General features: G+C 46.2%; 1 protein-coding gene across 5 annotated transcripts; it reads left to right on the top strand.

Annotated features, from left to right (window-relative positions):
* The first annotated feature begins 213 nt into the window (after nucleotides 1-213).
* LOC125545120 (type I inositol polyphosphate 5-phosphatase 10-like) lies at nucleotides 214-6,309 on the top strand. Of its 5 annotated transcripts, none has more exons than XM_048708991.1 (12): nucleotides 214-706; nucleotides 909-1,026; nucleotides 1,109-1,184; nucleotides 1,712-1,774; nucleotides 1,870-1,942; nucleotides 2,030-2,134; nucleotides 2,483-3,101; nucleotides 3,172-3,365; nucleotides 3,615-3,723; nucleotides 3,955-4,103; nucleotides 4,782-4,990; nucleotides 5,970-6,309. In XM_048708991.1, the coding sequence occupies exons 2-12, from the start codon at nucleotides 997-999 to the stop codon at nucleotides 6,083-6,085; spliced, it is 1,743 nt and encodes a 580-aa protein (XP_048564948.1). In that variant the 5' UTR covers nucleotides 214-706; nucleotides 909-996; the 3' UTR covers nucleotides 6,086-6,309. The 5 variants fall into 5 exon arrangements, with proteins under 5 accessions (XP_048564948.1, XP_048564949.1, XP_048564947.1 ...); XM_048708992.1 differs by having other exon boundaries at nucleotides 214-821; nucleotides 4,782-4,984; XM_048708990.1 differs by having other exon boundaries at nucleotides 214-821.
* Nucleotides 6,310-24,516: the final 18,207 nt, after the last annotated feature.

The raw sequence follows: 24,516 nt of genomic DNA, 5'->3' as shown, positions 1-24,516 counted from the left end.
CGCCTGAATTATATCCTTCTCGCCCGACTGATTCCGGGATCATGTAAAGGCGAGCGGGTCGACGTCTGTCCCTTTGCTGTCGGCTCCGGAACGGAATCATGGGGTCTCACGTCGATGCAGCACCCACGTCCAATCCAATCCAAATCCAAGGAAAAGCAACCCCGCCGCTGACACGGTGTGTCCTCCGACTCCCCCCCCACTTTCTCCCCACCACCCCCCGTCTCCCCCGCTCCGGACGCATCCAGTCGCCTCACGTGCGCGCCTCTAACTCGCCGCTCCGGTCAACCCGCCGCCGCATGCAGCAGCACGGACAGTACTACTACTACTAGATGTAGATCGTCCAATCCGAAGGCATTCCTCCCCTCCCCGTCGGGCCACCGCACCCACGGCCTGCCTGCCACAGTGTCCGTCCCATAGTTTATTCTCTCCTTCCGCTGCGCTTCTCTCCCGCATTGGTTTAAAGGAGGGAGGTCCACGGACGGAGGGGAGAGAGGCGGTCCCCCGATGGCCCTGCGTCCCTCGCCGGCCTCCTCCCCCCACGCATTGCCGGATTCCAGGGCTCCCCGCGCGCCGCCGCCAAGTGGGCTGCTCTGGCAGGAGTAGTACGGGGGGTTTGCCCGCTGCTTCTTGGCTGGGTTGGCCGAGGGCTTTGGTTTGGGATCGCCGGAGCGCCAGGATCCGGAGGTTCCCTCCAGGCTAACTAAAGGTGGGTGTATACATACGTTGCGGCATTGCCTGTTTGGGGTCCGTCGGATCGTGCCGAGGAAGATCGGCCCGAAACCGCATCTTCTCGTGCCTCTGCATTCTCTGTCAGCGGGCTGGTTGGTTACCTTACCTGAACGCAATTGTAGCAAGAATTTAATTAGTTCCATGTTACTTATGTGAACACTACGATGATTTGCTTGCAGATTCTTTAACATTTGATTTGACTGTCGAATTTGGTGCTCGGTCTTGAAATTCAGAAAGGAGAAGAGCCTTTGCTAGGTTCAGCAATCGATGGCCTCCGCGGGTGAGGGAAAAATGAAGGTGAGATGGTAATTCTGTTTCCGCAACCACAGTCTGTAGAGATGAAAACAATTGCCTTCAGCAAACTACATTTGGACTCCAGGGTTGCCGCCCCAAACTTTTCGGTGCAAAGGAGAAGAAATCTGCAAAGAGGACCGACAGTCCAAGCTGCAATGCAGGTCGCCTTTTGTCCTTCACTTTCCCCATCACGCATGAAAATACCTTTGGACGTTGTTTTCATCCCATGTTTTAGATTGTTACGGGACATGAGTCTAAAACCTTTCTTCAGTAAATATCCCAGTATTGAAAAAACTTTAAATCTTCTTTAACAGTTGAAAACTAACTTTAGTGAAGCAATGTTTTCACCAAATTGTTCCCTAATTGGGCAAGTTTAACCACTTCAAATTTATAGGGGCGAGTTTTACCCAAAAGTATGATGTGACAAAATTGATTGACAAACCTGCAATCCAAACTATCACCTACCATTCCATTTTCGAAACATGACACCATTTTTTAGAACAAAAACATGGCATCGTTTCAGTCTTAAATTATATAGAGATTAATATGAAGCTCCGCAACAGTCATTAAATGAGCCTCACAGTTCTTATAAGGTAGCTAATCCCATTAATCAATTATCCAGAAATCTTTAGTTTGTCTTGACATAATAGCAGGAATTAAATGTGTCGTATGCTCCTATATATTACAGCAGCTGAGCTTGGACCAAGTCCTTCTAAGACAGTATCCGCTTCCCCCTTGAGAACACTTTCAGGTACTTTAACATGTAAAATCATGTGTTTTATCTGATTGTACAGATGTAAAATGTTAGTTTCAATTTGTTTCTTGTCTGTCTTTAATTCAAACCAGGAGTTAAGAGCATACGTCTCAGCCATTTCCTGGCCCAACCTTCTTCTATTAATAGAACAACTGAGCCCATCAGGTACAACAATGGAAATTTCATATCCTGTCATTTTCCCATCCTTTTGTGCCAACAGACTAGATTCTCCACTCTGCTTTCATTGAACAGAATTTTTGTCTCTACCTGGAACGTCGGTGGGAAAGCACCTACTGCTGAACTGAACATGGATGATTTTGTTCCACCTGATGATCATTCAGATATTTATGTGTTGGGGTAGGTTTTGCACTGATTTTAAATAGATACAGAAATATTCCCTGCCGACATTACTAATTACACTGCCTGTGTTATTATATATATATATATATATATATATACCCTCCCTAATGTTTAACACATGAATATTAACTTTCTCATCTACAAGATTCAATGCACAGCTGAAAATGTTAAAAGTAATCCTTGATTGGTGTGGTAGTAGAATATCATTAACACGTTTAGTATTTGTATTCAGCGTAATTAATCCTGGATTCCTGGTTTACTTTCAAGTCTCAAGAGTATTTAGTGGACCTTTTCCTTTAACATTGATCTCCATGACATCAATTCTATCTATTAATCTTTGAACAGTTTTCAGGAAATTGTTCCTCTCAATGCTGGTAATGTGCTTGTGATAGAAGACAATGAACCAGCTGCAAGGTGGCTTGTTCTTATAAACCAAGCACTAAACCGGCCAGCTCATAATGATACCAATGTCTTTCAGCGTCCGACATCTCCATCTGTCGATTCTACTTCATCTCGAGCTTCTTCAAGCCTCGAGACTTCATTCTCTGAATTAACAAAAACAGCAAGTGGTTCCGCAATCTTCCAGAAATCTTCCCTCAAAGCCATTAGAAAACCTTTCATGCCAATGCAGAGAAAACGGCTTAAGGCCTGCAACTGCCCAGCAGAAATGATCAAATCATCGTACAGGGATGCTTGCTTTCGGCGCCCGAAAAAACATGCTGACGAGACTGATTCCTCGGGAGAGGAAGAGAAAGAGAACACGAGGGATTCTTGCGGCTCTGTGCTAAGTGAAGTAACTTCCGCTCCCACCGCAAGGGATAAGCTAAAATATAACCTCATAGTATGCAAACAAATGGTTGGTATTTTTGTCACTGTGTGGGTAAAGAAAGAACTAGTGCAACACATCGGCCATCTAAGAACGTCTTGCATAGGGCGAGGAATTCTTGGCTGTCTTGGAAACAAGGTCAGGACTAAATCAGATTGAAGCATTGCTGTAACTAATTGTCCGTATCCTGAATACACTTCTACTGCAGGGATGTATATCAGTAAGCATGACAGTGCACCAGACAAGCTTTTGTTTCATCTGCAGCCATTTGGCTTCAGGTCAGAAAGAAGGGGATGAATTCAGAAGAAACTCTGATGTTCTAGAGATAATGCGGCTCACACTGTTTTCGAGGCTTTGCAGGAGAATTGGGCGAAGAATTCCTGAGAAAATTCTTGAGCATGAGTAAGAATCTGGTGATATACTCCCTCCGTTCCTAAATATATGTCTTTTTATAGATTTCAAATGGACTACCACATACGGATGTATATAGACATATTTTAGAGTGTAGATTCACTCATTTTGCTCCGTATGTAGTCACTTGTTGAAATCTCTAAAAAGACAAATATATAGGAACGGAGGGAGTATATGATTGTACATCTGTTCCTTGTCAGTTTAATATTCTGTAACTAATTAATGCACTGTTTATCTCAGTAAGGTAATATGGTTTGGGGATTTGAACTACCGTATTGCACTGAGCTATGAAGATACGAAAAGGCTTTTGACGGAAAATAATTGGGATGCCCTTTTCGAAAAGGATCAGGTAACTTTGTATCAGTTGAATCAATCTAGTTATGAATCAAAATTTGAACTACTCACTGAAAGACGGCAAACAAATGCATTTATTATCTGTTTGCTAAAAATTTGGTACTACTAAAGAAATCCGAAAAGGTGATATCAAATCTTTCAAATGATTCCCTTATTGCGCCCAAACCATAGTTGTCCACTTCTGCAAATTTTCCCTTCCCTGATATTCAGTATGTTCATTCTTCAGCTAAAAATTGAACGAGATGCTGGACGAGTGTTCAGGGGATGGAATGAGGGGAAGATATATTTTGCTCCCACATACAAGTACTCCTCTAACTCGGATGCGTATGCTGGTGAGACTGCAACATCAAACAAAAAGAGGAGAACGCCAGCATGGTATGTAACTATGAACAATTTTAAGTAGTTCCATGACAAGGAAGCCCTGTCTGGGAAATAGAGAAAGTGTAATGTCATAATATTCCATTCAGCTGTTGCTGTAGGCACAAACTTAAGGCCTTTTTTTATTTTCATGCCATCTTAAATCCTAAAAGATTGAGCGGCTGTTCGGTACACCATAAGGACAACATAGAAATCTTCCCAAGAGGTTTTTTAGGGAGCGTGCACAAAAGCTTTGCATGTCTTTTCGTTAAGCATGCCAATTGACAAGAGTCAAATGTACAATATATCCTAAACGGCTCGACAAGTGGCTATTGTTCCACACTTCTACTGGGAAGCCACAAAGAACCCACCAAAAAAAAAGAAGTCCAAAAGTCCTATTGGTTGCAATCCCACGAATCAAAGACCCCACTTAAGAAAAATTCCGAAGGAGTAGAATCCTAGAAAAACTCTTTGAGATCGAACCAAAGAGGCCCTAGCATGCAGTCTAACATTACCATTGGCGTTCACTGCAAGTGGCAATAGCTCTCTAAGTACTTCCATGCAAAAGTAAATAAGTAAAATAAATGCCGCACACAGTAGTTCTGATATACAATAAGCTTGTGATATTATGCTTGTGAACCATTCGGTGCTCGATGCATTCCGTTGCATACGTCTTAAGTAATTGAACTTGTTCAGGTGTGATAGAATATTGTGGCAAGGAGACGGCACTTCACAGTTGTCCTACTACCGTGGAGAGTCCCGATTTTCAGATCATCGTCCTGTCTGTGGAACCTTCATTGTCGAGGTTGAGGCACTAAACAGAAAGACAAAGAGGCGTTCATCTAATGCTGACATGAAAATCGGTGCTGAAGAACTTTTACCAACGGACAAGAATAAGGGTAAAGGTACTGCACTTCTTCACATGCAGTGGTCATTTTCTAAATCTTTCATATCCCAAATTTTGGCATAGTAACTAAACAGGTGCGTATGTCAAGGCCAATACAAAGTGACGATATCCCATTTTGGTTTCCGGTTAGGTAACAACAATGGAATCAAATAAACATGATGCATTGTTGTTTAACTACAAAAATTCTATTGCATTTTCTCATAAGATACATAGATCTTAAGAGTCGAGCTTAAGTATATTTTCAACCCATAATTAAACGTGAAAACGGTCATACCCTACACGCACTCTAGCCCTGGACTCATACAGAAGACTGAAGTATGTCCCTGCTTCCATTTTGCAGGCACATCACGGAGCGTGAGCTTCCACAAAATAACACAATAATGTGCATGCCAGTTCTACAAAGAAAAACGTATATGCATCACGTTGTCAAGAATCGTGCATAGATTCTATTTGGACGACGGTTAAAAACCGGCCTGATGCTCCTGTTTCAAACAGGGCAACAGACTCTGGAAGTGGAAGGATAATGTCTAGTTTTCATTCCAATTTTTCCAACGCAGTCCAAAAGAAAAAAAAGACAGGTCTCCTTTTAAAGGAAGTGATTTGGTTATATACCTGATAGGATTAAACTAGCCAATATTCTTTGGTCTGTAATTTTTCCAGTTGTAAGTATAATTGTACTATGAGTCTATGACAGGATGAAGCAACAATCTTTTTTTCACGGCAATTTTTTAAACAAGCCACGAGCATTTTGAAATGCACATGATGTTCTTTCCTCCTTTCTACCGATTTCGTAGCATTGTGTGTCTTGCAACTGTGTACTCTGATTCAAAAGACAGATAGAGTTAGGTAATAGAGATGCACATAGGTGGATGGATTCATAATGTATTACCCATATACTAGTATGAAGCTGGAGCATGCTACACCATTACTTCCCCCCTCTCCTTAAACTTGACCATGAGATCATTCTTCATCTGCAGAACCGGCACACTGGGATTCGTCGTGTGCCTCTCCAACACCTCCAGATCAGAGTTCCACACCATGGTGGCGGCGATGCTGTTATCTGAGCAACCATGATGTTCCTGCTGAGGCATGACCTTGGGCCCATGTTGAAGATAACTTGTAAGATGGATGCGCGATGACCCGATGACATCCTCTCAGATCCATTCTCCCCATGATGTAGATCGAGATCAAAATGGTCAGATCTCATATGGTGACAACTAGATTGGGTATGTGTCCTTCATCACTCCCCGCCGCCATCTACTTCGCCTCGTTGACCCTAACACTCTTAATATGGTATGTGACCTGGTTATGTGTCAATTGAATGGTTTGACATGTTCACTTGGTAGAGCTACACATTCTTCATGTCTCTTCGTACCACTGTCCACATCGCCCCAGTGATCCTAACTCTTATTACCGAACCAGTAGCGAGCGTGACTTGCCGAATATCAATGATAGCAAGTGTGAATTGCGGAATATAAAGGGAATAAGAGACAACCAATGTATTTCCTCGAATTCAAATACCACCTTTATTCTACTCTCCGTTGAGGGGGGCTCCCCCCCCCCCCTCTCTCTCTCTGGATTGCCCCTTGATCCACTATGGATACTATTTTCCTCCACTTCGGAGACAGAAAATTCCACAATCACTTCACAGATAACCCAACCTCTTTCACAAGCTTCGTGAAGAGATCACAGAACCAATATGACCAAACCATTTAGAAGGTGGAGGCCTCTAAGAGTAACAAGCTTTAAGGCTCTTACCAAACCGGTCGCTTTGTGGAGCTCAAATCGCTCCATCCAACGAAAGCAACTTATGATCAAATCTGACCCCATCGATTCTCACCCTATGCATCTCATGCAATTGATGGATTATAGAGGGGGGGAACAATGGAGAAGGTCAATAAATTATTCATAGATCCATGGTTACTTGCCCTCACTTAGATGGGAAATCGGGATTGTGGGGATGAACTTGGATGTCAAACGATATGCAGCAAAAACCGACATCCAGTTGTTTCCTTTCCCCTCGGGGAAGGAGGGCTATATATAGGTCCCACTTATTTATGCATGTTGGTTGCTTCTTCCGTTCTTCGCCTAACCCGGAGTCTTCGAACAATACAGAGGATCTGGAGGCCGAAAATCGAAACGCTTTCCATGATAATTTTGGGCTGCTCTAGAGGCTACTAACTAGCACAGAAGTATTTCCTATAGCATGCCCAAAGAAGCCCCCAATAAACAAATCTGCCCCGAAGGCCCTGGAACACCTAGAACAGACGTCATGGAAAACGACACTACTTTCTCATGCAAACTCTAATTTTTATGATCTTGAGCTTGTTATGAAACTAACAAGCTCTAATTCCTCACATAGAGAACCATCCAAGATCAACTAAAAAGTAGGATGCAAAACATTCAAATGTTTGAGCACTCTGTACAACGTGATCAAGCTACTCACGATAGACACTCTTTATAGCTGGACTATCAAACCTATAATTTGGTCTCCCACCATGCACCTTGAGAATAGTAAAACTAGGAATGTCCAGCAGAGGCATTCCTTTGCCTTGTGCATTCCACTTGAGCCCGATGACATCATTCATACTTCTCTCGAGCCAAAATCCTTGCTGAAGGCTCTCTCACTTAAGCACATCTTCAGACGTCCATTATTATAAAATGGTCTGCAAGATTCAAGCATATATCTTCTGGAGATTTGTATCTTGCCCTTGCTCTTTTCAAACTTGAAGACCATTTCCTCTTGGCATCATCTTCTCATGGGTTATCTGAAACTACCTTTGGATGGAAGCCCATGAGTGGCATCTACCTCATATAGGAATACCAAAACGCATAAAGCACAATTCATAATGCTTACCATATCACTCGATCATTTGATCACACACAATACATTATTTACGTTTGTGTGTTGACTATTTAGAATCCAATCATAGCGCTGCATCTTGGTTAGGGGTGGGCATAAAAACCTACCAACCGAATGCCGAACCGATACCGAAACCGAAAATACTGAATTTTCGGTTTTTGTTACTGCTGCAGTAAAAATCGGTTTCTCCTTTTAATAACCGAATTCAAATTTGTTGGTTCGGTAGGAAATCGTGCACCGAAAGAAAATCCAAAGCACGAAGCTCCCTCACGTACGCGTTAGGATAAATGACGCGTCTCTGATCGCCAACCACCAGCCGCTCGCGCGCGGCCAGCCCATGTGCGAGTTTTTTTTTTTTTTTTTTGCGTAGGCGACAGGCCCAAGTGCGAGCTAAGCCAGCCAGCTAGTCTTTCTGTGTCATAGGCATGGGCCGTGCACATAAATTGCTTGGCCCAAACACGTTCGTAGAGCATAGGGAAATAGACTGTCTTGTTTTGTTTAGTCGCACATCGCGTGGGTACGCTCAACAGGATAAGATGCCCCCTTATATAAGGGGGCGGGATGCTCAGAATTGATATTTCATAGCTGCGTTGTAAGGGCATGTACAATGGTGCTATCTTACCAGTGCCACGTAGGATAAGTGATGAGGTGGAAAAGAGAGAACTCATAAGAAAATGCTTGTTCTTTCTTATTTAAGAGAAGACAAGAGATGATCTCTTAGCACAATATGTCTCACCACATTTTTAGGAATAACTAGTTATTGAAGATAAGTCTAAGATGACCCATTGTAGATAAAATGTTTTGTCATCTCTAAATTACATGCAAGACTTAAGATAAGACTACCTTATCAACCATTGTACATGCCCTAACTCCTCAGCGACTAAGTAATTGTTCGGTATAAACTGAAAACCGAATTTTCGGTTAGCTGATTTGTGTTGTTATTTTTGATTTTTAACTTTACTAATGAAATTGAAAAAAAAAATGAACAGTATAAACCGAATTCTTGGTTTCTACTGAATGCCCACCCCTTCTTGGTCATATCTTGATCTTCACAAGAATGTTATTTTTATCATATTTACTTCATTCAGTGAGCTCAATGTTTATGCCTAGTTTTGTTGGCTTATCATACTATAATATTCATCTCTTGAAATCAACAATCTTGATGCATAACTCAATTCAGACGACATTCATTCCTGAAGCCACCAAATGTCCTCCATGCATCACCTATGGGTACTCCATATATGACTCAAAGAAATCATTAGTCCATGAGGATTGCTATTAATTATCAAAACCACACTTGAGGCTACATGCAACTTCAACTGCTGCAACTAATGGCTCAACTATGTGTCCATAGCTTTGTCCCACCGTCAAGCCTGCCTAATTGATCCTGGCAGTTCTTGTCGTAGGCTTCTAGCCATAGTTGGTGACTCGGTATGTCTAGTCTCGCATCGCACCGTTGTCAAATTTGCCTTATGAAGTTCATAACAAGAATTGTGTACCACTATTCTCTAAATACACAAACCACAAGCTCTCTCCCTCCCCTGCCCCCCTTTCTCTTCGGATATATTTGAGAGAGGATTTTTCTTCAAACAGTCTGCCAACATCTTCAAAGCAATCTTGTACAACACATTACATAAGTTAATCGACCGGAACTGAGAAATGTTGGAGGAATTAGCACCAAAATAGTGTTGTTAATGTTCTCCGTGGACTCGGTCCCCTCAACTATGCGAAAAATGGCATGGGTGACACCTGAACCACACATATCCTAGTGGTGTTTTTTTTCAGGGAGTCGTCTAGGTCAGGGCACTTTAGGGAGGAACATCGAAAATAAAGCACATTTGACCCCTCTTGCATACATCGTTTAGTTAATAAAGTGTTTTTTTGCGAGTGAGTTAATATATAAAGTGTTTATTTTGCGGGTGAGTTAATATATAAAGTGTTCATCCCCCACATGATCTTGCATGGGGCCGAATCAAGAACCTTCTCCATTTGCAGTTTCCCTTTGAAGAAAACAAATTGCCATAAAATTCCGTCGCCATGGCTTCTAGCCGAGCCGGTACTCACTACCTCACTTTCTGAGTTCAAACTCTTAAGTTTACTAGCACGATCGCCGCGAGCTTGGTGCTCTTAATATGTTGCTGATGAACCCTTAGCGCAAAGCTCTCACTTCACTTGGTGCGGTCGGTCTAGTGGTAGAATACTTTCTGTTGTTGTAGTGGTGTGGCTGACTAAAGCTGCGAGCAGCTCTATATATAGGTGTCAATTTCATAAGTTGATTGGCAAGCAGCCTCGGCCCCGATGCTACGATCGCGGCGTGCATTATTTGGTTAGTTCTGCATTGTCATGGAGCCATTGGCTTAGGAGATGGTCAAAAAACGTTAGTTTCCTTGTAGTCGTTGCATGATTTACGATTAGAGAAGATAGTAATAATATGGTGGGAGGTACGCAACGTCAAAATGACCATTGTAGTTTGAAAGAGAAACTAAAACCAAGATCGATTTTGAGTTGAAGTCCTACTTTTGTGTTTGTTATTTGCCTTTTACAAAACAAAACAAAATTGGTCTCACATGAAAGTAGTTGTCGGTGTCAAAACCGGCGGATCTCGGGTAGGGGGTCCCGAACTGTGCGTCTAGGTCGGATGATAACAGGAGGCAGGGGACACGATGTTTAACCCAGGTTCGGGCCCTCTTGATGGAGGTAAAATCCTACGTCCTGCTTGATTAATATTGATGATATGGGTAGTACAAGAGTAGATCTACCACGAGATCAGAGAGGCTAAACCCTAGAAGCTAGCCTATGGTATGATTATTGTTCGTCCTACGGACTAAAACTCTCCGGTTTATATAGACACCGGAGAGGGCTAGGGTTACACAGAGTCGGTTACAATGGTAGGAGATCTACATATCCGTATCGCCAAGCTTGCCTTCCACGCCAAGGAAAGTCCCTTCCGGACATGGGACGAAGTCTTCAATCTTGTATCTTCATAGTCCAGGAGTCCGGCCGAAGGTATAGTCCGGCCATCCGGACACCCCCTAATCCAGGACTCCCTCAGTAGCCCCTGAACCAGGCTTTAATGACGATGAGTCCGGCGCGCAGATTGTCTTTGGCATTGCAAGGCGGGTTCCTCCTCCAAGTACTTCATAGAAGATTTTGAACACGAAGGTAGTGTCCGGCTCTGCAAAATAAGTTTCCACATATTGCCATAGAGAGAATAATATTTACACAAATCTAATATGCTGACGTATTCCGTAGCGTGACATCACACCACGGCCAAGTCTTTATTTGAATCATTTTATTGTCCCACCTTAGCGCGTTTAGCGAGGCGGTTTCCTTGGCATGTCTTGTTAAAGCAGAGATCGTGTCCCCTTATTCCGGGATTCTCATCAATACGGGCGTGGGTAACCCAACCGTACCCGTTGGTATATTTTCTCGATCAAAGGCGAGTCCCAAACGGTCACGGGGAAGGCCCTTGGTATTCAACCTCTTATAAAGAGACCAAGGGCTTACTCCTTTCTTTCAATCTCAAACGAGTTCGCCCTTCGCCTCGAGTTCCAACACCCAAGGCTCCAGATTTCAGGTGCTTCAGACCTTCGACAATATCCGGTTCTGACCTTCGAGGCCGATGGATGCCTTCCTCCGTCACGGAGGAGGACGTGCTGAAGTTGAGAGAGGCCAGGTTCTTGACCGGCGAAATCTCGCATAGGCTGCCTGCTCAAGGGCAGGTCATTCCCACTCCCAAGCCCGGTGAGAGTGTGGTGTTCATGTCTCACTTCCTTCGGGGGCTAGGCTTCCCGACGGATCCCTTCGTGAGGGGGCTCATGTATTATTATGGGCTGGAATTTCACGACTTAGCCCCGGAGTCCATCCTCCATATTTCCTCATTCATCGTCGTGTGTGAAGCCTTCCTCCGTATCACTCCTCACTTCGGACTATGGCTCAAGACCTTCAAAGTAGAGCCGAAGATGATCGAGGGACGGCATGCGGAGTGCGGAGGTGCTTTTATAAGCAAGAATGCTGGTACCCCATGGCCCGAGGGCTCTTTTCAAGAGGAGTCCAGCTTATGGCAGCGAGAGTGGTTTCATATTACCGCTCCCAGGGCCCCTAAGTGGGTGGCGCCACCTGCCTTTCGCTCGGGTCCCCCGCCATGACTGGCGTCATGGGTCAATACGGGGCTGGACTGGGGGCCGGCAAAGGATGTGGCCCTGTTGCAGGGCCACATCCGAGATCTCCTAGAAAGAGACATCGGTATGGTCATGGTGATGCAGGTTATGTTAATTCGCCGAGTTCTGCCCTGCAAACGTCGCCCCCTCCTCCTGTGGGAGTTCAACCCAGAGGGACCACGAGTTCTCCAACATTTTCTAGGCATGACGCCCGTGGAGATGTACAAATTGTTCTTCAGACCACAAGTAGTGTGTCCGGATTCTTCAGAGGACGCAGGTCTGAGCTGCAATCGTCCGGATACTAAAGTAAGTAGCCTTGTGCCCGGACTCGCTATCCATATATTTATCATAAAATTGCCCCTAAAAGAGATGTCCTTTAAACAGGAGTGGATAGCGAAAGCAAAGCTAATCAGGTGTCCGGCCCCCCTCCCCGAGACCACGCCGGGTCCCGTGCTAGTCAGGATGTTGGAGGTTGTGCCTTCAAAGGGAAGCGAGGGAGGGGACAAGGGAGCTACAGCCTCCTCAAAGGAGGTTGTCCGGAAGGGAGGAATCGAAAATTCCTCTCCTCAGGGGAAGAAGAGGACCGCCTCTGAAGACCCGGAGACCATGGTCTTAAAGCGGGGGAAGAAATCTTCGCCAGAGGGTCCTGTGCTGGGGGATACTTCGGCCGAATTATGCCCTCAAGGGGATCAGCCCTCCATCGAGCCGTAAGTAGAGAGGAGTTTTCTTTTTAAGAAACGAGAGAAATCCCTGCTTTATATCTGAGAAAAGTAATCAAAAATTTACCTTGTAGCTCAGACCTTAGCCCTTCTTAGCAGAGCTCGTCTTCGGGGGATCTTCTTCCGGAGATGATGGAGAGCGGAACGCCTCCCCCTGCCGTACCGCCTTGTGAGGCGGGCGACCCTGAGGTATCGTCGCGGAGGGTTTCTCCGAATCTGGCGGGGTCGGAAGGTAGTCATATGCCCCCCCAAAGCCCTCCGCGTCCGTCCTTCGAAAAGGGCCATCGGACGAGTCCGGCGCCGTCTGGTACGCGGTCGGAGGAGCTGAAGGATCTGCTAGGGCGAGCATCTATCTCAGAGGAGCACCGTGCATTGATGGGTACGGTGATTGAGAGGATTTCATCCGCGAAGAGCAGATTGCACGAGGCCGTCAGGAGTTTACTGACACGTTTTGAGGTACGTGAAATAATGTACCCTTTTTGGATAGTTGCGCATAAATAAGATGCGCCCTGTGTAGATAGTAGCCCCTGAGACTCTGTGTGTTGTCAAAAGTGACGGCGCACAGAGGATCATAATCCCAGGTCTAATATGCCGCCTTTATACGTAGGTGGCGAAGTGTCCGGTGGCCAGCCGGACTGATGGATTTGCCGAGCTAAAGCGGCAACTTGACATGGCAGATGCCGACATCGCGCTTGTCAACAAGCGGCTTGACGAGGCACAAGGTATGTAATTCCTTCGGCGGTGCCTGGTAAGAGGAGCTTTATGCCAGTATCTTACAATGTGTGCGCTTGATGCAGATGGTGCTGCTACCATGGAGAATCTTCGGGCGGAACTTGCCCGAGCCAAGGAGTAAGCCAGGAAAAGTGATGCGGCTGCCGGAAAGGCAATTGAAGAGCTGAAAGCCGAACAGGCTGCTCACTGCCGAAGCAAGAAGGAAATGACCGAGATGGCCATGAAGCTGAAGAACGCTGCTGACCGTTGCAAGCTTCTTGAAAAAGAAGATCGGGCGGAACAGACGGACCTGAAGAAGGCCGTTGCCAATGCCAAGGATGCTCGCTCTGCGATGAGAGCTGTGAAGGAGGAGCTGCGTCAGGCCGGAGAAATCGCGGCTGAAAGCCCTTTATGCTGCGGAGGAAGTTCTGTGATCCTAAACATGCTCCGTTAGACCAGATGTGGAGTACGGCGGACACCTATCTGGATTTAGCAGCGAGTGCCGCAGATGCGGCCGAGCACTTCCGAGATCAAGAAGATCGCGAAGTGAAAAAGCTCTTCTGGTCGCAGTTCCACAATCCAGAGCGTCCACTGTCATTAGCCGATCGTTTGGCCGAATGGGCCGAGCTAAATAGGTTGTCTGGACTCCCCATGAAGTATGTCGTGAGTCATCTGTGGCCAGAGAGACCAGAGCCGAAAAGTTATTTCAACTTGGTGCAGCAGTTCCTTGGTGCAGCGCCGCATATCGATGCGATGAAGAGGTCAGCGTGCATAGAGGGTGCGCGGATGGCTCTTGCCCGTGTCAAGACATACTGGGCGGAAATGGAAGCCACCGCTGTTGCATCCCCAGACTCGGATGGAAGCCGAGTACCTGCCGAGCGCTATTTTCAGGAAGTTCTGCAAGGCGCTCGTTTAATAGAGACGCAGTGCTTGAAGGATACTATATTCGAATAGCATGTATTATTGTAAAACAATATTTTGATAAATTGTAGAAGCTTTTTATACTTGTGCCTGCAAGTATTATGATACCTCCTGTGCGGCCGTTTAACATATATGTATATATAATCTGAAAGATGGCAGTCGTCGGCTTCAGCCCCCACGCACATAATGCGGGGGTGTTCGCAGAAGGCGCATTTTCACACTTGATCCAATGTCTTGGTCCTACAAAGGAGGTGATAGCGCAGCGAACTAGGCAATCGGACTATGATGCTTTATCACTTTCACTTAGCCATAGGAGTTTGACATTGAGGCTACTTATATAGCCCCTGGTGGCGCCTGCGCTCGCCCGAACTCGGGGCGCGTATGTGTCTGGCCGGGAAACGACCCTTCGTTAATGCGGAGGAATCCTAAAGATTCCGGTATGTCATCGAATGGTTGACCAGTCTCACGCTATATCATGACAGTCAGTTTTTGGCTTTCTCTACTGAGGTGCTCGCCTGGCCGAACCGGGGCACAATCGCAGTAGTTCTCCTGGTGCCGCTTTAGCCGATAGAGCGGAACGTAAGGCAACAAAACACAGGAGCCAGGCAAACCCAACATTTGACCAAAGACATGATTCGGAGCTGATGCATATAAGGCCAAACTCGCGACGCCGAACACTCCCTAAGGTATTCAGTCTTTATGAGGGCGGGCGGGATAACACCCTTAGTAATAAGCCCCTAGTGTCCAGGTACGCGCAAAACTCTGACGTGGCCACATGCCAAAACGCTAGCCTCCTCCTTGGTTATACCAAGAAACCAGGGGATGTGTATCAACAAGAGACAGTAAAAAAGGTTTATGCAGGGTCTTAATCTGAAAAGAATCCTTGGAACGGGTCCCTGCTGCACGTCTGCGCCTGTGTCTCCGTTGTGCCGTATCCTGGACGGGCGTAGCACGGTGTTCATCTGTAAAAGAGAGGAACTTAGTTAAAGAAAGATCGTGCCGAACATGAGTTATACTAAATAACAAAGTATGAATCGAAATGGGTAAAATTGAACTTTATTGTCTCTTGTTTTATATGCGCGGAGCCCCTAGTACAGGGGTATACGGCTATTAAGCCTTTATCAATTGTATGTTTATGCCGGACTCGTCTAGCCGTGTCCGTGGTCTTGACGACCTGTTTAGATGATTTGGCTGGCGAAGCCTCTTTATTGTGGGGCTGTCAAGGCAGCTGCACCGTTTTCCGCACGGGAGGAACGCTCAATGTTTTCCCTTTAATGAGATGATGCCTCGTGGACTGGGCATCTTAAGCGTAAGAGATGCATAATGCGGTATTGCGTTAAAGCGGGTGAAAGCTTCGCGTCCCAGCAGTGCTTGATAGCTACTTGAGAATGGGGCGATGTGGAAGTTAGCTGTTCGCAACGGAAGTTATCGAGGGAGCCAAACATAACTTCTAGCCGGAGAGAACCCATGCAATGGGCATCTGGGCCTGGCGTTACCCCTTGAAAGGAGGTTTTGCTATGGCGAATTTTTGTTGGGTCTATCCCCATGTTGCGGATTGTGTCCTGGTATAACATGTTTAAACCACTGCCGCCGTCCATCAGGACATTTGTAAAATGGAGGCCGCCGATTATTGGATCTAATACCAAGGCAATCCAGCCTGCGTTCCGGATACTTCTAGAGTAATCCTGATGGTCGAAGGTGATTGTTTTTAACAACCATTGGCGAGACTCCTTTGGGATAGGCCGTATGGCGCGTATCTCTTGTGGCGCCGTTCTGTTCGTCACGTGAAGTAAGTTTACTGTTTTGACTTCTTGTGGGAAATCCTTTTGTTTCCTGGTGCTCTGCTTGTGGGGTTCGTCGTCGTCCTCACTTGGTGTGTCGAGCCCCTTGTGTTCGGTGTTGAGCTTGCCGGCTTGCTTGAAAACCCAACAATCTCTGTGGGTATGGTTCGCAGGCTTCCCGGGAGTACTGTGTATTTGACATATCTTGTCCAATATTTTGTTTAAGTTGGATAGCTCGTCCCTGTTATCCTTGAGGGGCGGCTTTCTCTGATTCTGCCGCGAGCTTTTGAATCCGGCGTTGACCGTCGTGCTCTTCGGGCTGTTTCCCTTATTCCGGCGCTGGTCCTTGCTGCGTCGGGCTTTTCTGTTTCCATCCCTAACTTTGGATGTACTTGGGTCGCTGGTGCTGCATCTTGCCAACCAACTGTCCTCTCCTGCGCAAAAGTGGGTCATGAGGCTTGTCAATGCGGCCATTGTTCTTGGCTTTTCTTGGCCGAGGTGTCTGGCGAGCCATTCGTCTCGAACATTGTGCTTAAAAGCTGCTAGGGCTTCGGCGTCCGGACAGTCGACTATCTGATTCTTTTTAGTAAGAAATCTGTTCCAGAGTTTCCGGGCTGACTCTCCGGGCTGTTGAGTTATGTGACTGAGATCGTCTGCATCCGAAGGGCGGACATAGGTCCCTTGAAAATTTGCCCGGAAAGCATCCTCAAGCTCTTCCCAACATCCAATGGTGTTTCCGGGAAGGCTTTTGAGCCAATGCCGGGCTGGCCCTTTAAGCTTGAGGGGTAAGTATTTTATGGCATGGAGGTCATCTCCTTTGGCCATGTGTATGTGGAGGATATAATCCTCGATCCAGACCCCAGGGTCTGTTGTTCCGTCGTATGCCTCTATATTTACGGGCTTGAATCCCGCTGGAAATTCATGGTCCAGCACCTCATCGGTGAAACATAGGGGGTGTGCGTCACCCCTGTATTTGGGTGTGCCATGATGTTCGGATATTTGTTGTGTTGCATTGCTTACTAGAGCTTGCTTTCTTGGCCCGTATATAGATCTGGCTAGGCCGTCTTTTTGATGTGGATCCTTTGGTGGATCGCGTGCCGGCTTGTGTGCGGCGCCGCTTGCCGCTCCATGCTGGCCATGCGGTTGTCCATCCGACCGGATGGCTTTCCTATTTTTTGACTGCGGGGGCTATAAGGCCTCCTCGTCAAATTCAGGCAGTAACTTTCGCTTTGGATAGCTTTTTGTGCGGCGACTGCCGGCATATTTGTCTGCGGTGCTGCGTACTTTGCTCCATCTGATTCTGAGTGCATCTTCCGCAGTTTTGAGTTTCTGCTTCTGCTTTTTCAAGCTATGCGCGGTGGCGACGAGCCTTTGGTGGAGGTTCTTCTGCTCCATGAGTTTTTTCGGCGTAAGGTTGTCCGAACTGTTGTTTTCTTCGGGGACGGGGTGTTCGGTTTGTTTATCCAAGTTTCCCTATTCGGACGCTTGCTCGAAGGCATGTTCGTCGTCCGCCGGCTCGTACCGCTCTATGGCTGGGTCTGTATGGCTGCTGTCTCTGTCGAGGCGGGGCTTGGAGCGGCATTTACGTCGCTGCTTTGATTGCTTTTCGAGTGAACGATCCCTTGTTGCATCCCTGTGTTCCTCGTCGTCGCTTCCTTTGGGTGTGTCCACCATGTATACATCATGAGATGAGGTGGCTATCCAGTGCCTTATAGGCGTTGGTTCGTGTTCATCTCCTACATCGTCGTCCATACCGTCGATGTCTTCGGAGTCAAAGTCGAGCACGTCGTTTAAATTATCGACGGTGGCTACGAAGTGGGTGGTGGGTGGGCTTCGAATTTCTTCATCATCCGCATCCCAACCTTGCTGACCATAGTCTGGCCAGGGCTCTCCTGATAAAGAGAGAGACTTTGGTGAATTCAGAATATCGCCGAAGGGCGAGTGCTGAAAGATGTCCGCGGCGGTGAACTCCATGATCGGTGCCCAATCGGGTTCGATCGGTCGGGGCACGGAGGGCTCGGAGTCTGGAGAGGAGTCCGACTCCTTGGAGTCACGGGCTTTGCAGAGAATAGGGCTGGTGTTCGGCTCGATCACCGTAGAGATTGCAGCCCCCGAGGCGGTGTCTAACCACCCATCCTCGATTGGTGTGATCGGCTCTGAGCTAGGGGTCGGAGCGGACACAGGTGCGGCCTCCTGGGCGCTGTTCGGCGGTAGAGCTAAATCATGCCCATCGTGACAGTGCGGCGCGCTCGGCTGTGGCTCGAGTCCGTCGAAGATTGAGTCTCCGCGGATGTCGGCCGTGTAGTTCAAACTTCCAAATCTGACCTGATGGCCAGGGGCGTAGCTTTCGACCTGCTCCAGATGGCCAAGCGAATTGGCCCGCAGTGCAAAGCCGCCGAATACGAAGATCTGTCCCTGGATCGCATCGCTGTTGATGATCGGAGAAGACATCGGGCCTAAAAGTGACGACACAGAGGAACTCTCAATGAAAGCACCAATGTCGGTGTCAAAACCGACGGATCTCGGGTAGGGGGTCCCGAACTGTGCGTCTAGGTCGGATGGTAACAGGAGGCAGGGGACACGATGTTTTACCCAGGTTTGGGCCCTCTTGATGGAGGTAAAACCCTACGTCCTGCTTGATTAATATTGATGATATGGGTAGTACAAGAGTAGATCTACCACGAGATCAGAGAGGCTAAACCCTAGAAGCTAGCCTATGGTATGATTGTTGTTCGTCCTACGGACTAAAACTCTCCGGTTTATATAGACATCGGAGAGGGCTAGGGTTACACAGAGTCGGTTACAATGGTAGGAGATCTACATATCCGTATCGCCAAGCTTGCCTTCCACGCCAAGGAAAGTCCCTTCCGGACACGGGACGAAGTCTTCAATCTTGTATCTTCATAGTCCAAGAGTCCGGCCGAAGGTATAGTCCGGCCATCCGGACACCCCCTAATCCAGGACTCCCTCAGTAGTGCATTTGTTTATTTATGGTAAATCTCACATGTGATTAAAGTATATTTTTTTATATGCCTCTTGAAAGGTTGCTAGTTCTACAAGTGGGGATGTATGTGTTTGTTTATGTGGAAATGTGTTGGACCTGTTGGGGAACGTAGCATGCAATTTCAAAAAAAAATCCTACGATCATGCAAGATCTATCTAGGAGATGCATAGCAACGAGAGGGGGAGAGTGTGTCCACGTACCATCGTAGACCGAAAGCGGAAGCGTTAGGTTAATGCGGTTGATGTAGTCGAACGTCTTGACGATCCAACCGATCCAAGTACTGAATGTACGGCACCTCCGTGTTCAGCACACATTCAGCTCGATGACGTCCCTCGAACTCTTGATCTAGTAGAGCATCGAGGGAGAGTTCCGATAGTACGACGGCGTGGTGATGGTGATGGTGATGTGATCCGCGTAGGGCTTTGCCTAAGCACTACGATGCTATGACCGGAGGAGTAAACTGTGGAGGGGGGCACCACACACGGCCAAGAGAACAACTATTGTGCCTTTAGGGTGCCCCCTGCCCACGTATATAAAGGAGGGGAGGGGAGGCCGGCCGGCCCCTAGGGGCGCGCCAAGTGGGAGGAGTACCACTAGGACTCCTAGTCCTAGTCGGCTCCCCCCTTCCTTCCAACGGAGAGGGGAAAAGGGAAAGAGGAGGAGATGGAGAAGGAAAGGGGGGCCGCGCCCCCACCCCTTGTCCAATTCGTATTGGACTTGGGGGGGGGCACTTCCTGTGGCTGCCTCTTCCTCTCCACTATGGCCCATTAGCTTTCCCGCGCGGGGGTGGGGGGCACCCCAAAGGCACACCAAGATTTCTCTTAGCCGTGTGCGGTGCACCCTGATGTCTACTACGCAACTTTATTCTTATAGACACGTGTTGGGCCTCCAAGCGCAGAGTTTTGTAGGACAGTAGCAATTTTCCCTCAAGAGGATGACCTAAGGTTTATCAATCCGTGAGAGGTGTAGGATGAAGATGGTCTCTCTCAAACGACCCTGCAACCAAATACAAGAAATATCTTGTGTCCCCAACACACCCAATACAATGGCAAATTGTATAGGTGCACTAGTTCGGCGAAGAGATGGTGATAAAAATGTAATATGGATAGTAGATATTGGTTTTTGTAATTTGAAATTATAAAAACAACAAGGTAACTAATAGTAAATGGGCACAAAAACAATGTTGCAATGCTTAAAAACAAGGCCTAGGGTTCGTACTTTCGCTAGTGCAATCTCTCAACAATGCTAACACGTTGGATCATATGATTATCCCTCAAAGTACAGCAAAGAATCGCTCCCGAGTTCCTATTAGTGGAGAACAAAAGGTAGGAATTGTTTGTAGGGTGCGAAGCCACCTCAAAGCTATTCTTACCTATCGATCTATTCAAGAGTTCATACTAAAATAACACAAGGCTATTGTTTCCGTTCGATCTATCATAGAGTTCGCACTAGAATAACACCAAAGCATATTCATATTCATAATACTCAATCCACACAAAGAACTACAAAGAGACCCCAAAGTTTCCGTCGGAGAAAAACGTGCATCAACCCCTATGCATAGATTACCCTATATCACTGCAGGAATCCGCGAGTTGAATGCCATAACATATATCAAGTGAATTAATAAGATACCCCAATTGTCACCTCAAGTATTCATATCGCAAGACATATATCATGTGTTCTCATCTCTGAATATTCAATCCGACAAGAGAAAACTTCAAAGGATAAAGATTCAATTCATGACAATGAGAGTATAGAGGGGAGAAACATCATATGATCCGACTATATTAACAAAGCCCATGATATAGATCACGAGAGAGAGATAAATCACATAGCTATTGGTACAAACCCTCAGCCCCGAGGGTGGACTGAAGGACATATGCCCTAGAGGCAATAATAAAGTTGTTATTTATATTTCCTTATATCATGATAAATGTTTATTATTCATGCTAGAATTGTATTAACCAGAAACTTAGTACATGTGTGAATACATAGACAAACAGAGTGTCCCTAGTATGCCTCTACTTGACTAGCTAGTTAATCAAAGATGGTTAAGTTTCCTAGCCATAGACATGTGTTGTCATTTGATGAACGAGATCACATCATTAGAGAATGATGTGATGGACTAGACCCATCCGTTAGTTTAGCACTATGATCGTTTAGTTTATTGCTATTGCTTTCTTCATGACTTTATACATGTTCCTATGACTGTGAGATTATGCAACTCCCGAATACCGGAGGAACACTTAGTGTGCTATCAAATGTCACAATGTAACTGGGTGATTATAAAGATGCTCTATAGGTGTGTCCAATGGTGTTTGTTGAGTTGGCATAGATCGAGATTAGGATTTGTCACTCCGATTGTCGGAGAGGTATCTCTGAGCCCTCTCGGTAATGCACATCACTATAAGCCTTGCAATCAATGTGACTAATGAGTTAGTTGCGGGATGATGCATTACGGAATGAGTAAAGAGACTTGCCGGTGACGAGATTGAAGTAGGTATGATGATACCGACGATCGAATCTCGGGCAAGTAACATACCGATGACAAAGGGAACAACGTATGTTGTTATGCAGTTTGACCGATAAAGATCTTCGTAGATTATGTAGGAACCAATACGAGCATCCAGGTTCCGCTATTGGTTATTGACCGTAGATGAGTCTCGGTCATGTCTACATAGTTCTCGGGCCCGTAGGATCCGCACGCTTAACGTTCGATGACGACCGGTATTATGATTTTATGTGTTTTGATGTACCAAAGGTAATTTGGAGTCCTGGATGTGGTCATGGACAGGACGAGGAGTCTCGAAATGGTCGACACATAAAGATCAATATATTGGAAGGCTATGTTTGGACATCGGAATGGTTCCGGATGAGTTCGGGCATTTACCGGAGTACCGGGGGGTTACCGGAACCCCCGTGAGTCAATGGGCCTTATTGAGCCTTAGTGGGAGAGAGGAGGAGGCGGCCAGGTGGAGGGCGCCCCCCCAGCCCAATCCGAATTGGGTGGGGGCCGCCCCCCTTTCCTTCCCTCTCTATCCCTCTTCCTTCTTCTCCTACTCCTACTAGGAAGGGGGGAAACCTACTCCTACGGGGAGTAGGACTCCCCCCTTGGGCGCGCCCTATGAGGGCCGGCCCTCCCCTCCTCCACTCCTTTATAAACGGGAGGGGAGCACCCCATAGACACACAAGTTGATTGTTTAGCCGTGTGCGGTGCCCCCCTCCACAGAATTCCACATCGTTCATATCGTTGTAGTGCTTAGGCAAAGCCCTGCATCGGTAACTTCATCATCACCGTCATCACGCCGTCGTCCTGACGAAACTCTCCCTCGGCCTCAGCTGGATCAAGAGTACGAGGGACGTCACCGAGCTGAACGTGTGCAGATCGCGAAGGTGCCGTGCATTCGGCACTTGATCGGTTGGATCGCGAAGACGTTCGACTACATCAACCGCGTTTCATAACGCTTCCGCTTTCGGTCTACGAGGGTACGTAGACATACTCTCCCCCTCTCATTGATATGCATCTCCTAGATAGATCTTGCATGATCGTAGGATTTTTTTGAAATACTGCGTTCCCCAACATGGACTACTCCCTTCTCATCATGGTGTCCGCCGGGATGATGAGGATGGCGACCGGAGATGATCCCCCCCTCCGCAGGGTGCCGGAACGGGTCTATATTTTTTTCGATGGCTACGGAGCCCTGCGGCGGCAAAACTTCTGATCTAGGTTAACCCCAAGGGGTTCGGAATATTTGGGAATTTATAGTGCAAAGAGGGGGTGCGGGAGGCCACCGAGGTGGGCACAACCCACCTGGGCGCGCCAGGGGGCCCTGGCGTGCCCTGGTGGGTTGTGCCCCCCTCGGGGCACCCCCCAGGTGCAGCTCAGGCCCATTGGGTTCCTTCTGGTCCAAAAAAATCTCCAAAAAGTTTCGCGGTGTTTGGACTCCATTTAATATTGATTTTCTGCGATGTAAAAAAACAAGCAAAAAATAGCAACTGGCACTGGGTCAATAGGTTAGTCCCAAAAAATGGTATAAACTTGCTATAAAATGATTGTAAAACATCCAAGAATGATAATATAACGGCATGCATACTTCATAAATTATAGATATGTTGGAGACGTATCAGCATCACCAAGCTTAATTCCTACTCGTCCTCGAGTAGGTAAATGATAAAAGAAATAATTTATGAAGTGTTAATGCTAGCAAAGTGCACAAGTTTGATCAATGATAATTTCAATCACTTTTCCTAGCATCATAACAGAAATTCTTTCTTATGAAACTTCTCATGTTATAGTGGCAACCAATTCACATGTTAAGGTTCAAACAATGAATTCTCTTGAAACCCAACAACCTACGTTCTTAGTCACCAAGCAATTGCAATTCAACTTATTCAACAGAGTTGAAGTAAGAGCTCCACATACTCAACCATCATGTAGTCTTCTATGATTGCTAACACTCACCTTGTACACATGAGCAAAACGTTTCAACTAGACACATATAAATATAGGGGCTTATTGTTTTGCCTCCCAACGTATTCACCTCAAGGGTGATGTCAACAATAATAACTCATGCTACCCATATTCAACTGGACATATGTGCCTAGATCTTTCCTCACCACATGATGCTTGCCAAAAGAGAAAAATAAAAAGGAATAGAGAGGAATACTTTGACTCTTTGCATAAAAGTAAATAGTGAAAAGTAAAACATAGGCCCTTCGCAGAGGGAAGTAGGAATTTGTAGAGGTGCCAGAACTCAAAGCGAAAATTGAGAGATAAAAAATATTTTGAGAGGCATACTTTTCCCACCAACGAAAACAACTTAGAGCTCCCAACACTTCCCATGCTAGATATATCATAGGCGGTTCCAAAACAGAAAATAAAGTTTATTCCTTTTTCCACCATACTTTCACTTTCCATGGCTAACCGTATCCACGGGTGCCCTCCATACCAACACTTTCCAAGGAATTTATTATTTGACAACATAAAGTAAATTCATTTTTCATTTTTGGACTGGGCATCTCTAATACCTTTGCCTTACTCTCATGCAATGACAAGTGAATAAACACTCATCGTGAGAATAACACATTTACCATGGAAAATATTGGCCACCCCTCACCGGCTCGCGAGCGGTATGAGCACACAAAACAAAAATTTATTTTTAATATTAGAGATGGCACATACAAATTTGCTAAGAACGGCAAAAGAATACCGCATATAGATAGATATAGTGGACTCTTGAAATTAAGATTTGGGTTTAAGGGGTTTTGTATGCACAAGTAGTATCTCTACTTGGTGCAGAATTTTTGGCTAGCAAAGATAGGGGGCAAGCACCACATGTTGAAGGATCTATAACAATATAACTTC

Source organism: Triticum urartu, chromosome 3, assembly GCF_003073215.2.
Source record: "Triticum urartu cultivar G1812 chromosome 3, Tu2.1, whole genome shotgun sequence".
In the NCBI taxonomy this organism is placed as follows: Eukaryota; Viridiplantae; Streptophyta; class Magnoliopsida; order Poales; family Poaceae; genus Triticum; species Triticum urartu.
The sequence above is the reverse complement of the archived record's forward strand: the minus strand, read 5'-3'. Positions and strand labels throughout refer to the sequence as shown.